Here is a 14825-nt window from a genome sequence, read left to right on the forward strand (position 1 = left end):
TGTGGCCATGAGATTTTTGATCAATGCATTGTAAGCAGAAGCCAGTTTTTCCTCACTCTCTTCTGCCACAGCAGACTATGAGGGTTCATAGCAAGAAGATGGGATTATCACGAGATGGTGGAGTCTCCACCAGCCTATATCCCTGAGTGACCACAGTGAGCGAGACTCCTCTTTCCCCCTTCATTCTGCTGGAACTATAGCATGAGCAAGAAATACATCTTTGTTATTTTAAACCAGTAAGATCTGTAACTGCTGTGTTACCTAGCTAATCCTGACTGATATAGGACAGAAACAGGTTGGATGTAGGACTTTGGTTTCTGCTCTTGCTGGTAAGTACCACAAGTGTCCAGCTGTTGGGTATGGTAGTTAGTGGTAACAGTGGCGGTTTCATGGTGGTTGCAATACTGAGTTCCTACCACAGTAGTGCCATAGAGCTTGTCAAGCTGGCAGTCACATTGAAATCCTGGTGCTTAGCATTTGGAAATGGCAGTGGTGTGGTTTCCTCATCAAGGTGTGTGGTATGGTTTGGGTATTGTTCCTAGAAACAGTCCCAAGTCCATTTCCCCAGCCCTCCTAATAAACCTGAGCTAAATAATACCTTTTAAGCAAATACCTTTTATGCTTCAACTATCCAAAGTGGATTCTATTATTTGTGAAAAGGACTCTGACTGATAAAATTACTATATTTAATAAATCTAATGTTCCATCAATTATAAGAGGCAAGTTATTTTATGAACTACTAAGAAAAAAAGAGGCTAAAAAACTATTACATGTCATTAATTGAAAGACATATTCTGACTTCAGAGTCGTCTAAACTAGAAAAAAAAATGTGCTTTAGGGTCAATGAAATATGTTTTTAACAAAAGAAATTCTCCCCCAGATGAAACTGACAGACAGCTGATTGTGGTTTTAAAAGAACTGTATCATCTGGGAGGAAAAATAAAACTGCGTCCAATCCTCATAAATGCAGAAATCTATGTTTGCTCAACCCCAGAACAATCCTTAACACACCACCAGGAAGTGTAGTGCTAATCAGTATGGTGCCCCACAGAGACATTCTTCATAGTGACGCTCTCAGAACACTGGACAGGGGATCTCATCCTTCTGTGCAAGACCTTGGAACCCAGGAACCAGCCTCCCACCCCATAGCCAAAGAAGTACATCAACAAACAGATGCCATGAGATTTCCTAGTCCCATCATTTTCATTGTTAGTCGTGGCCAAAAGAATATAGATGATGCTTAGGATTACTGACTATTGTACAGTGCTTTGTTTTTACTTCATTTTATTCTCTATTTCTTCCATCTCTAAATACTAGAAGGTTTGGGGCTTTTTTGGGGGGGGGGAGGAGGGGAGGTTAAAGATTATTCAAAGGCAGTTTAAACAAAGGTAATGGGATTATTAGAAACACGTTCACACCTTGTAAAGACCTGACTATAACTAGAGCACAAAGGGACATTACCCAGAGAACCTACATTTGAAGAGCAGTGGCCCTATGAGATAAACTCCAGAAACAATAGCTGGATGTGTCTGTCACTAAGCTTCCCTCCTTCAGAAATGAGGTGAATTTACTGGCATATGTATGTGAGATGGTTAGATTATGTAGGTGAGGGCATTTTTGGAAACATATATACAGGAAAACAGTATGTGTGTTGGGCAAAGGGTGAACTACAGTGAACACTTGCCATTCCACTTTTTCAGGATCTCTCTTCTCCTGGGAACCCCATCCCCATCCCAATGTCCACGGGGTTATCTTGTGGGCCATGATGGGCAACTTCATCCTCATTCAGCCCTTGACCACAGTTGATTGATCCCAAGTTAAGCAGTTCATTAAGCTGAGCCAATCAGAGTACTTTCTGAGAATTTGCAAACTACAACCAAGAAAATCCAGTGTCTGGTTGGATACCCCAACAATAAGATTTTTAAGCTTTGGGATTGCCTGAAGTCAAGATTTTCAGCACAGGGACCAGAAGAACATTGGAAGCCAGTGGTGGGGTAGGGATGGACAGGGCCCGCGGTGGGGCCAGGGGAGGGAAATGAAGGAGGCAGAAAATAATAGAGATGGCGAGTGGAGAGACAACCTAATGGCTTTTGAATCTATTAGTTCCAGTTGTTCCTGAGGCATCCCTGTCTTTAGGTTTCATTATCTGATTATAAATGTATCTTTTTTGCTTAAACCAGTTCTTGCTTTTCCTAAGTGAGCTCATCCACTTTTCTGGTTTGACTACAACCGTTTGCTGTTAACTCACAAAATGTTATCCTTAGCCAGGACCTCTCCCCTACACTTCAAACCTGTTTATCCAACTGTCTATTGGACGCCTCAACTTGGGTGTCCATGGTACCTCAAATTCACCATACCTGAAACTGAACTCATCTTCCCTCCAACCCCAGCCCCCTGATGAAACTCACCTGTTATCATGTGTTCCCTATCTCAGTAAATAGCATCACAGCATCCCTAGTCATCAATCTGGAAGTTATCCCAGATTTTCTCTTCCTCTTACCCCATGTCCTGTAGGTCTAGGTCTGTAAGTCCTGTCAATTGTAACTCCCAAATATCCTCAATGCTCCCCTGTTCTCTCCACTCCTACTCCCCTACATCATTTCAGTCACTGTCATTACTCTTTGTCTTCACTCTCAAACGCTTTTGATTCCTCCTTCCACCCAGCAGATCAAACCATCCTTCTAATTTCTGGATATAATCACATTATTCCTCTGCTCAAAATTCTTCAGTGGCTACCCACTGTTTTCAGGATGAAATCTGAGCTCCTGCAACTGGGTCGCAAATTCACTCACATTACACTCAGATGTACAGCGATACAAGTCTCCTCTGTTTCCTAGAACTGATTTGATCTGGCTCACAATGGCCTCACCCTGCTGGGTAACAGGGGCAGGGGAACTAAAATTAATCCACTGTGGTAAACTCAGTAGGGTCCAAAAGTTTTTTTTAGACAACCTCTAAGTAATTCAGTAGGTTTGGATGACTCCATTTTTCTGATTATTTTACCCTTTCCTTCCTCATTTTCCAGACAGCACTTGGATTTATCGGGATCTCATGTGAATTTCATGGCATTGGAGGAATGGGTCTCTTAGCCATGTAGTCCTTGGGGTTGTATCAGTTGGCATTTACTGAAATGTGGTTGGTCTGGTGAAAGTGAATTAGTGAATTACAATGCTGAGAGGTAGCTGTTACTATAACCATTTTACAGATGAAGAAGCTAGAAGAGATTAATAATTTGCCCAAAGTCACCAAGTTAGGTAAGTGGCAGAACCAGGAATCGATGCCACCCTGAATCTAGTCGGTACTTGGACATGACTTTAGAGTTCCAGAGATGTTAAGGCTGGGACCTGATTGGTATGGCTCTGGAGAGTTGCTGGTTCCCCTCCAGTCAGGGTGCATGCCTGGGTTGCGGGCCAGGTCCCCAGTTGGGGGCATGTGACAGGCAATCAATCCATATTTCTCTGGCACATCGATGTGTCTCTCCCTCTTTTTCTCCCTCCCTTCCTCTCTCTCTAAAAATAAATAAAACCTTTTAAAAAAAAGTTAAGGCTGGATTTGGGAGCATTGTCTTCATGGTATAGCTTCAGGGATGTGCTCATCCATGGAGAACATGTAGAATGTGATAAGAGGAGGGTCCAGTTCAAAACACTTAGGAATATGAGGTAGGGTAGGAAGGCCTACCTTATGGCTCCTGCCCAAGCTGATCTTCCCCTTGGGAGAGCATCTAGGATGTAGTCATGCCTATTCCAGCCAGGGCTGAGCCATCCCTCAGGGTACCCTATTCCTCTCTGTCCCATCCTCCCCCACGGCAGCACAAAGCACAAACCTTGACCAATAAATACTGGGTGGAAACTCAGTAAATGTGTCCAGAGAACTTGTGTTGGCAGAGCAGCTCACAGCTCCTGGGTCCAGGGAATGTAGAGCCAACTACCGACCCTCTGGAAGGAGGAAGCAGACTCCACACCCAGGTGGGAGTGGACGTGAGGGAGTACAGAGAGTTTTCAAGATGAAAAGGTTGTCTCTTCCCAAATGTTGGGATACAGAGACTGCTACCAAATGTGGAGAAACGGTCCCCTGAGCTATAGGGGTATACAGGCTTTGGCCTTTCTCAGCTCCCAGCAAGTAGGTGGGTCTCGCTACACCTTCCCCCGCCCGTCCCCCGTCCCCTCGGACAAGGATCAAAACAGAATAGCCCCTCCAGCCTCCCTGTCACCCCCGCCCCAAGCCTGCACAAGGGGCGGGTCAGTCCCCACCCATCACGCGACCAATGGCACGTGAGCCTGGAGCAGCCAGCCAATTGAATGGCAGTAGCGGCGTGGGGATGGCTCCGCCCCTCACAAGCCACCGACCGCTGTCCGCCGGGGAGGCGGGACTATTCGCTGTTTTTGCTGTCTGCCGAACCTGACCGAGTCCAGCCGAACGCAGCCGAGACCAGCCGAACCGCGCGCCCTGGCCGTCACCGCTGCCACCCGAGCGCCGCCTAGCAAGCTAGCGAGCGGCGGCGGCCGCGGAGGAGGCGCCGCCCCAGGAGAGGAGGTGCCCGCTCGCCGCCGCAGACCGCCCGCGGCAGAGGCCGCCCCGGTCGCGCCGCGGCGGGAGCCGCCGGCGGAGGCTGCGCGACCGAGGGGGAGGGCCGGGGGAGGGGACGTCGCCCCGGCCCGCCTCCCGCGCCCCCCGCTCGCAGGCTTCCGAGCCTCAGTCGGCGCCCAGCATCTCGCTGCCTTGGACCCTCCCGCGGGCGTGCACCAGGCTCAACTCAGGTAAGGGGGCCCTTCTCCCACGGACACGGGGGCCGAGAACCAGAGAGACCCAGAGACAGAGATAAAAAGACAGACCCACACAGAGACACAACCAGGAGAAAGACACAAAGACACACAAAAGAGACGCACAGAACCAGAGACAGACCCCACGGAGAAAGGAAGAGAGACACGTCTGTGGGGACAGAGGGACACACAGCCATGAAGAAGGAGGGAGAGACACTAGAGACACATATGCAGAGAGACAGGGAGAAAGACAGAGACTGATACAGAGAAATCCAAAGAGACAGACCGGGAGAGAAAGGAGACATACAACAGACACACTGAGACACTCAGAGATGGGGACACACAGACAGCTACACCAATACAGAGGGTGTAGAGAGGCAGAGGCACACATCAGGCAAGGAAACCGAGAGACACGCAGGCATGCACCTGACCTGGAGGGACAATCCCAGAGAGAGGTGACACCTAGGCACACAGCTTTGGATCCATAGACCCTCATATGCCTGCCAGGGCCTCCACAAAGTTCCTCTGTGTTAGCCTCTGTGTTAGCTGGCGTCGCTGAAGGTCTCCTGGGCTGGCTGGTTGGAGTCTGGAGAGGGGGGAGGTGCCCAGGCCACACTGAAGCTGGTCACAATCCCATCCTCCAGCATCTTGGGCTACCTGGGTTCCACCCACTCACAGAGTGCTTTAGAGGGCTGGAAGCTGGATGGGCAAGGCCAGGACGTGACCACCTGTTCTAAGGAGAATGAAATACAGGCTGCCAACTCCAGCTTCCCCACTGTGGCTGTACACCCCTTCCAGGTGCCCAGAGGCAGGCCTGAGCATGGGGTGTTGGCTCTGTGGAAGATTTGGGCCTCCTGGGACTCAGTTCTCTGCCAGAGAGCCTGAGATGTGGGAGGGGGCTTTCTTTTCTCCTCCTTTCCTCCTCAGCCTTTCCCCATCCCTTTTCCTCACCACCCTTTCCTTTACTCTGTACCCCCCACAGGCTCAGGACTGCAGGTGGACATCTCTACTGCCCAGGAATCACTGAGCGTGCAGACAGGACAGCCTCTCTGGAAGGCCGGCTATACCGGAGTCCTGCCTCGGCATGGGCCTTGCCATTGCGGCAGCCCCGCTGTCGGCCCCACTGTCGGTGCTGGTCTGAGAGTGCTGCCTGTCATGGGGGCAGCCATCTCCCAGGGCGCCCTCATCGCCATCGTCTGCAACGGCCTAGTAGGCTTCTTGCTGCTGCTGCTCTGGGTCATTCTGTGCTGGGCCTGCCACTCCCGCTCTGCCGACATTGACTCACTCTCCGAATCCAGTCCCAACTCCAGTCCTGGCCCCTGTCCTGAGAAGGCACCCCCACCCCAGAAGCCCAGCCATGAAGGCAGCTACCTACTGCAGCCCTGAAGGCCCCTGGCCTAGCCTGGAGTCTGGGACCTAAGTCCACTTCACCTAGAGCCTGGGCTCCAGAACTCAGAGTCCAGTCTGTCTGGAGCTGGACCTAGCAGGCCAGAGGCTAGCCAGCCTGGCTCCAGGAGGGGCTCTGGCGGCCCTGGGTAGACGGGCCCAGGGTGGGGGTTTATGAGTTGGTGCTAGGGCCTGGGCCTTCTGGACTCTGCTCCATCCCAAGGGCCAGGGGCTGGGTCCTCCCTCTCCCTAGGCCGAGTGCCTCTAGGCCCGCTCAGTTGGGGAAGCAAACTTGGAATCCTTGGCAATAATGGGAGGGTGTCCAGGCTGGGCCCCTCCTCTGGTCCTCCCACCGTTTGCTGGATAATAAATGGAACTATGGCTATACCCTGAGATTTTCTCCTCTTCCTGAGGGCCCTGCAGTAGCAAAATTAAAAGTGGTGGTGGGCTTCCAGACACAGGTTTATTTGTGCAAAGTAGGAGTGGGTAATGGTGATTGAAGACCAAGCCTGGGGATGAAGTGCTGGGACCAGGGCTGAAGCAGGGTGTTATGGGCAGATGCTGGGACCTGATCAGGGGTGGGGGTCACATATTAGGTGCTAAGAATGGGCTTGGTACCCGGGTCAGGGGCTACAAGTACTGGGTTCAAGAAATAGGACAGGGACTGAGGCCAGGCCCTCAGATCTTGAGTTTCACTTCCCGCACCAGGTTCAGCAGTTTGTCTAATTTTGCAATCTCCACAGCTGGACCCTTCTGAACTTCTTGCCCCTTCTTTTCCTGGGGAGAAGGGAAGTACAAAGGAAGGAATAGTGAGGAATGGGCCACCTCTCTCTGGTCCTAGCAATACCTCTGCCCAGCCAGCCCCAGCTGTACCCTGCCCTGTTAGATTCTGGATCCCTGCCTCCCCCACTCCTACCTGATCCTTCCCCTCAACCCAGGGTAGGTGACACAAGGGCCCAGTTGAGGCTTTCAGGAAGCATCCAGATCTGGCTCTGAACCTCAGATGGACATAGGGTCTCAATGCTGGGAGAAGTGGCAGAGGGTGTCTACCCACTGACCCTCCAAGGAACAAGCCTTTCAAACCAGCGGGAACTGTAGCCCTGGGGCGAGGTTGAGCCTCTGGGTGTTGGAACCACCCTTCCCACAGGAAGTTTCCTGGCTGAATTCTAACAAGGAGCTAAGAGGTCCGTGTTTGTGAGGGAGAGAGGTGTGAAAAAAACACAGATGCCCTCACCTGGTGTCTAAACTAATACTTTCAGGTCAGGTTGGTATCAGTGTGCCATTCAGAGCCAGGCTTGCTGGATCAGACATACCCATGGTTGGGGGAGGGCGTCAGAAGACCCAGGAGGGCAGATGGGTTATCCCATGTGATTCTACATATCCTCGGCTGGGCCTGTTCCTCGGAGGAGCAGATCCTGAGTTTATGACCCCTCACTCCCTCCTACAGAGCTCTCATCTTTTAGCTTGTCAGCCAGGCCCTGAGATAAACAGCTAGAATACTGGGGTATGTGTCACTCACAGGCCTCGAGAGCTCCTTGGCAGACCAGCACCAGTCCTATCCTTTTGTCCAGGCAGTGGGGTGTGGGCTAGGCTGGGGCAGCTGCCATTTCCTGCCTTCCCTTCGCTCCAAGCCCCTGCCCTCTCAGCCACCTGTGCCCACTGCTCACTGGCGCTGCCCCAGGCTTGCCTGCTGAGAGCCCAGCCTGGATCTGGACTGTGAGGTGGGAGAGAGTGCAAGGCCAGCAGCCCCCTTCCTGGCCCCATTCCAGCTGCTGACACCATATTGAGCTCTTATTTCCTCCTGGTGTGACCCCTGCACCTGCTCCCAAATCTGTCTCCCCTCCCCCTGCAGGCCAGTACCTTTCCCAGTTTACCTCTATACTCTAGAGGCAGAGGACAATGAAGCCTCTTTTTCTCTCCCTTCCAAATTAAGTTCATGTTCTCTTCTTGGCCTCATCCCATCCCCTGGGAGGTAGCAGACTTGGCTTCTAGTGCCAGCTTTGTCATTAACCCCCTGAATGACTGCAGGCAAGTCCCTCGCCTTTCTGAGCTTCAATTTCCCATGTATACATACAGGAGTTAGGGTTAAACAGTCCTTGACGTTTGATAAGCTTCCCATGGGAAGCTCCTGGGCTGGGAGTTAGGCCTGTGTGGCCAAGCCTGCTTGGGAAGGACAAGGGGGCTGCAGCCCCCGGAGGAAGGCCAGGAGGGATGACAAGGGGCCTTCTGTTTGCACCAAGCACTTGGCTGCTGATAGGGTCGGATGGCAATTTCGCTGGAACCTCCAATCCACCCAATATCATCTCTCAGCTGTCACCTGCTCAGGCCCTCTAATCCCAAGGTGCCCATGTTCTCAGTCAGGTCCTCAGTGACATAAGTTACCACAGATACACAAGCTTCCCAGCCGCGACTAACCTTTGCTCTAAGAGGATAGAAAATGAAACTGATGGTGGGAGAACCTTACCTTCTGGGGTCAGAGCAGGCGGCACAGGTTCCACCCAGATCTACAACCTCCACCCCGTGAGGGCTGTACCCCTGCCCCAAGAGATGACCATCATCCCACCCACAGGGCTGTCCAGCTCTGCCAGCTCAAGCCTGGGTCTCTCTCGTCACTAAATTAAAAGCAGATTTTATCAATTCCACTAATTGTGCTGCCTCTTTCCCCGTCCTAGATGCCAACTAGCTGGGCTCAGCAAAGAACTTCAGACCACACCCGACCACCCCACCCCATCCCAGCCCCAGCCCCAGCCCCAGCCCCAGCCCACCACAGCCTCTGGAACACAGCTGCAGGCATTTAGCAGCCTTCTGCATATTTATAGCCAAGTCCACCCCTCCCCCAGCTGGCTACAATCACAGACCCCGCCAAACTTCTAGTCCTTGCCTCCCTTGCCATGCAAGCCAGCCCCAGAGGGAGAGTGCAGTGGCTCCTGCCTTGGTAGGGGTGCTGAGAGGCAGGTGTCTGTTGCTGAAAAAGATAGGCCCCTGCCCTTGACTCAAACTGCAGTAAATGCCTCAAATTGGAATTACAAGGTACAATCTTTAGTGCAACCTGGCCCACCCCTGGCCCAGCTCCGATCCTGGCCCAGAATTTGGCAGAAAGCAAGTAATATTTTCTCTTAGCTATCAAGTGGGCAGGATTGAACTCTGGGCTCCTAGGCTCTGGATTTTTAAGTTGGGCCTTTGGATTCTAAAGCCTGGGTTCTTAAGTCTGAATCTAAACTCTGAGAGCTACACTGAGAGCATGGCTCTGGGTAACGTGGCCTGTATTTGGGGCCCTGGGGCTCTAGGCAGAGTCTCCTGATCATTAGAGATCTCAGGAAAGAACCAGAGCTCAAAAGGAGGACTGCCTGGCTGCTGACCTAGTTATCCTCCTCACAGCTCAGGCTCATTTACTTCTTCCCTGTGTGGACCCACAGTCCCCAGCTGAGGGACCATTGGAGCTGAAGCCCTGTGTAAACTCAGCCAGTGAAGCAGTGACTAAGCCCTGTGCACCCTGCCTGGGTGACCTGGTCTACACCAAATAAGCCAATGGTGCCCACGTGCTTCCCCCAGACTTCAGACTCATATGGTCACCTTACTCCCTGAGTATCTCCACCTGGGGGGTCCCACAGGAAACTCAGATTCAGCATACACAATCGGATGTCATTGTCTCCCCACAAACCTACTTCTTTTTTGCTCCTCATTTGGGCTATGACATCACTCTTAGCTTGGGTTTTTCAAGCCACAAACCTGGGGGCCACCCCCTGGCTCCTCCCATCTCTCCCAGGCCTCACCACCATGGAGGCTATTTCTTTTGGTAGCCCAAACTCCCTAAGCATACCTTTGGCATCTTGCGCAAGTTGGGGGAGAGTTTGAGGCAGGTGACATGCCCACGGTCATCGCCCACAATGATGATGGGGTGGACGGGATTGAACTGCACGTGAGTGATCTTGTTCTTCTTTTTGGCCACCACGGGCTGATTGCAGATGGCCTCGTACTTGTTGATGGACAAGTCAAACACATGGGTCTGTGGAGAGGTGGGCATTAGCACACTTGGGCTAATGGGGCTTCAAAGGAACCACCCCTGGGTTTTTGTAGAAACCCGGTAGAAGCCCAGCACACTGGGAGTGGCGGCAGAGGAGAGGGGATTTGTGCCTTTGTTTATGTTTTTCCTGTGGTTGAGGAAATGCAAATAAAAAGTTTAGGAGAAAATTTGAGTCGATGCAGAATTAACAATAATAGCAGCTACCATTTATTGAGCACTTACTATGTGCCAGACTCCAGGCAAGCAAGGTATTATCTAATTATAATCCTCACAGCTACTCTATAAGGTAGGTTCTGTTATTATCTCCATTTTATAAATGAGGAGATAGAGGCTCTTAAGGCTAAGTTGCTGGTAAGTAGCGGAGTCAGGGTTTATACCAGTTAATATATGTAAGGCATTCAAATAGTGCTTGTCATATAAGTGTTCAACAGATGTTTGCTCTTATCTGTACCATGCCTTAGGTCCCAACCATTAGCAACTTTTGCATGGACAACTGTGTCAGTGTCCTAACTGGACTTCCTGCATCCATTCTTGCCCTTCAACTACAATCCATCCTCCTTGCAGCTGCCAGACTTAGCTTTTATTAAAAAAAACAAAACAAAACAAAAAAAAACAAACTTAAAACCCTCCAGTATTTCCTTCGGCAGTATACATAAAATCCACATTCCTTACTCTAGATTCTCCACTCTCATCTCGTGCTCTCTCCCCTGTATTCACTAGACCCCAGCCACACTTGCCTGCCTATTCGTTAAACATCTCAAACTCATTCTCACCTCAGGGCACTTGCACTAGCTGTTGCCACGTGTGGAATACTGCCGACACCCACCCATCTTCCTGTGGCTGGCTTTTTCTTCTCATTCAGCTCTCAGCTGGAATATCACCTCTCTGAGGAAGCTTTTTCTGGCCACCCACCCTAAGAGACTACCCAGTCCTTTTCTTTTACATCAGTCTCTTTCTTTTTAAAATGAAAGAGCCTTATGAGATATAATTCACCCATTTAAAGTACACAATTCTTGGTTTTTAGTATATTCAGTTATGCAACCATCACCACAACCAATTTTAGAATATATTCATCACCCTGAAAAGAACCGTTACATCCATTAGCAGTCATTGCCCATTCTCTCCTGCCACCCCTCCCAGCCCTAGACAATCACAAATCTACTTTCTGTCTCTATAGATTTCCCTGTTTAGACAAATATAAGTAGAATCATATAATATGCAGTCTTCTGTGACTGAATTCTTACACTAAGCATGTTTTTAAGGCTCATCCATGTTATAGCACGTATCAGTACTTTATTCCTGGTTATTGCTGAATAATAATCCTTTTGGATATACAGTTTGTTTATCTATTCATTAATTGATGGACATTTGGGTTCTTTCCACCTTTTGAACACCATTAGGAATAATGCAGCTATGAACATTGATATGCATATTGTCCTTTTTTTAAAAAAAAAGAAAGATTTTATTTATTTTTCGAGAGATGGGGAGGGAGATAGATAGTGAGGGAGAGAAACATCCATCAGTTGCCTCTTGCACATGTCCAACTGGAAACCTGGCCTGCAACCCAGGCGTGTGCCCTGACTAGGAATCTAACCATCGGCCTTTGATTTGCGGGATGACACACAACCCACTGAGCCACACCAGTCAGGGCTGTATCCACATCATTCTTTTTTAATTTCTACCTAACACTTAACATTATGGGAATTTTATTGTTGTTGCTTTTTGTCCCTTTCCCTTCCCTAGAATATAAGTTCCATGAGAGCAGGGACCTGAATCGCCAGGCCCTAGCCTGGAGCTGGACGCCATAGTCAGCCCCTAGGAAACATGTGTTCAGCAAATAGATGACTGACTGACTTCAGTGGGATGTCTTAATCACTATATTCTTTCCTTGGGTAAGTGCCTCACATTTTATTTCAAAGACTATAAAGAAAATGGGTTTGCAGCTGAGAATTTTCTTATGAGATATTTTTTGCTGAGCTTTTACTCTTACTCAGTGTTGAACAGGCTACTCCCATCTCCCCTTCTCATACTCAACTTGCACACTTCCAGGGAAGGGGACTTCACCGCCCTTTAGACACTATTTCAATCACAGATCAACTCTGACTCCTAAGTTTTTCCTCAGGTCAAGCTGGAACTTGCCATTCTGTAGCTCCCACCCCAGGTGCCTCAGAGTAGATAATTGCTCCTCATGGCATCTCATCCCCCAGAGTGCTCTCTTCTTCAAGAAGAACTGCCCCGTTCTCCCCTCAAGGCCTCATGGGATGAACAATTTCTCTTTTACAGGGCCCCGGGTGGCCTGGCCCTTGAAAACACACAGACAGCCCTTACCTCGTCTGTCTTCCCCGACCTGGCCTGGGCACAGGCTGTGCTCTCCAGCAGGAAGACCCTGCGACACCTCATCCTATCTCTAGTCATGGCTCGGCAGGGTCAGGAAGAGGACACTCACCTTCCCATTGGTGGTGACTGCTGCAAACACGGTAGAAGAATATGGTGCCCAGGCCACATCACCCACAGCTGAGTTTAGGTCATAGATGAACATTGGAGTCCTGCAGTGGTGGAGAATGGAAAGTTCATGACACAGAAGAGTTCACAGCGTCAGAGCCCACAGACCCAGCCCAGGGTGGGGCCTGAGGGAGGGCAGGGCCAAGGGCAGGCCCCTCACTTGATGGTGTGGTCCCAGATCTTCACTGTCCAGTCGGAGCTGCAGGACATGAAGACCTTGGTGTGGTATGGGTTCCAGGACACAGCATCCACTGCCATGTTGTGGGCATCATAGGTATCCAGGAATTGGCTGGAGTAGGATTTGGAGCACTAGGGGTTGGGTAAGGGATCAGAGGTCAGGAGTGAAAGAGAGGTCCGTTTCACACAGTGAGCCACAGTTTCCTGCCTCAGCCACAGAAGCTGAGACTTCTGTCCTCATACCACATTAGTGCCACAGTGAAGCTGGGGCAAGCTGCTAGCTGCTTTTCTCACCCATAACATACCAGAGGGAAAGGAGGAGCTTAGGGGCCTGGGGGTTGAGGTGGGCAGGGGAGCCTTCCTGGGGGGTGAGGGAAGGTACTGTAGTCTGCCCAGAGGATTCCAGGCCAGGGAGAAAAGGCCTGCACTCTCTGAGCCAAAGTAGAGTAGGTCTGGGGGTCCTGGGTGAGGTGTGGTTAGCCTGTGTCCAGGCCAAGGCCTATGGACAGACAGCCCTGGATCCACCTGCAGCCCACAGACACCATCCTTGCAAACCTCCCGCCTTGCCCAGGTAACAGCAGGTACAGAGACAGGAGCAAATCCCAATCTCATTCTTTCCCATTCCATTTCTGGCCCTGACTAGTGGGCTCTTATGCCCTCCCTCCTGGAAACAGTGTGGCTGAGTAGTCTTATTCCCTGCAGCCTTTCCAGGGCCACCACTGGGAAGGGTGGAGAGGGGGGTGGGAACCTCTTTTGCTTTCAGAACAGCGCTAGCTGGGCCTCAGGGGCTCCCAGGAGGCTGCCTGTTAATTAACATCCTGTGTCTCCATCTGAGTCTACAAAAAGCTTGCAGTAGAGCTATTTCTAGGGGGGGATGGAGAGGTTCAGAATGATGTGAACCCACTGACACTGAGACCTTGCAGAAACTGGCCATGGAGTCCCGTCCTGCCAGCTGGGATGCACCCGATGTTCAAATTTTTCTTGTTACTTGGCCCTCAAAACTCACCTCAAGTTCATATCTCCTCCAGGAAATCTTCGCAGACTGTTCTAACTCCCCCAACTCCACTCCCACCTCTATCTCTTCCACTCCCAGGAAGGGAGGGATGGCCCCGAGGGCTGAGTTGGGCTAAAGCCACCCTCTAAACCAAGGGTCCCCAACCTCTGGTACTGCAGAGCAGTACCATCTGGGCCTGTTAGGAACCAGGCCACACAGCAGGGGGTAAGCTTGAATGTAATTTGCTTGAATCATCCCTCAACCATCTCTCTCCGCCACCCACTGCTTCCATGGAAAAACTGTCTTCCGTGAAACTGGTCCCTGGTGCCAAAAAGGTTGGGGACTGCTGCTCTAGATTCTTCCTTCCCTTTCCTGCAGTTAGCCCCTGTTTCTGCCACCCAATCAGTTCAAGAAATATATTCTCTTTCCCCAAGAAGCCTTCTAGAATTGATGAGCACTAAGATTTGTCAGAATAAGGTCTGTTAAGACCAATAAGCTCTCGGGGTACTCAGTTTAAGCTGTCCTGTAAAGAGCTGGCACAGGCGCCAGGCTGCCTCACCTTGTAGATTTTTCCTTCCTCTGTGCCCACTAGGAACATGTAGTCGATCTCTTTGTGGAAGTCAAAAGCAGTGCCACAGCCTTGGGAAAAGAAGGAACAACCTTAGCACAGTCCTGGGCAGGGGACTCCCAGCACCTCCCCTCCCTAGTAGGCCCGGGTTGGGGGGGTGGGGAGATAGGCTGAGCCCCGCCTCTGAGAAGGCTGTGGCCAGCCAAGCAAACAGAAACCAGCCCTCTGGCCTGCTGCTGGTCCCAGGCAGTTGGGACTCTGCAAATGGCCAGGGCTTCTGCAGACAGGAATGGGGGGCCTGGGTAAACAAGGCAGGGATTGAGTTTAACAGGATCAGGGTCAGGGTCAGGGTAAACAGGGACAGGGTCTACAAACAGGGATGTGGTCTGTGCAAACAGGGATATAGTCTGCATA

The 14825-nt window shown here is 50.8% G+C and overlaps 2 protein-coding genes across 2 annotated transcripts in view; one reads left to right on the plus strand and one right to left on the minus strand.

Annotated features, from left to right (window-relative positions):
• Positions 1 to 4542: 4542 nt before the first annotated feature.
• Positions 4543 to 6533, plus strand: ENHO (energy homeostasis associated). Its single transcript, XM_054583232.1, has 2 exons — positions 4543 to 4757; positions 5743 to 6533. Exon 2 carries the CDS (start codon positions 5916 to 5918, stop codon positions 6144 to 6146), a length of 231 nt encoding a protein of 76 aa, XP_054439207.1. The 5' UTR covers positions 4543 to 4757; positions 5743 to 5915; the 3' UTR covers positions 6147 to 6533.
• A 31-nt stretch (positions 6534 to 6564) lies between these two features.
• The window catches only part of DNAI1 (dynein axonemal intermediate chain 1), a 37474-nt gene continuing 29213 nt past the window's right edge, over positions 6565 to 14825 (minus strand). Inside the window, exons 16-20 of the mRNA XM_054583298.1 lie at positions 14403 to 14482; positions 12833 to 12981; positions 12617 to 12716; positions 9967 to 10152; positions 6565 to 6923 (exon numbers count right to left, since the gene is read on the minus strand). Coding sequence (XP_054439273.1) covers positions 6825 to 6923; positions 9967 to 10152; positions 12617 to 12716; positions 12833 to 12981; positions 14403 to 14482 — 614 coding nt within the window. The 3' untranslated portion in view covers positions 6565 to 6824. The remainder of the gene's footprint in view (positions 6924 to 9966; positions 10153 to 12616; positions 12717 to 12832; positions 12982 to 14402; positions 14483 to 14825) is intronic.

Source organism: Pteronotus mesoamericanus, unplaced genomic scaffold (assembly GCF_021234165.1).
Source record: "Pteronotus mesoamericanus isolate MK-2021 breed Mesoamerican mustached bat unplaced genomic scaffold, CSHL_Meso_final contig_73, whole genome shotgun sequence".
Taxonomy (NCBI): Eukaryota; Metazoa; Chordata; class Mammalia; order Chiroptera; family Mormoopidae; genus Pteronotus; species Pteronotus mesoamericanus.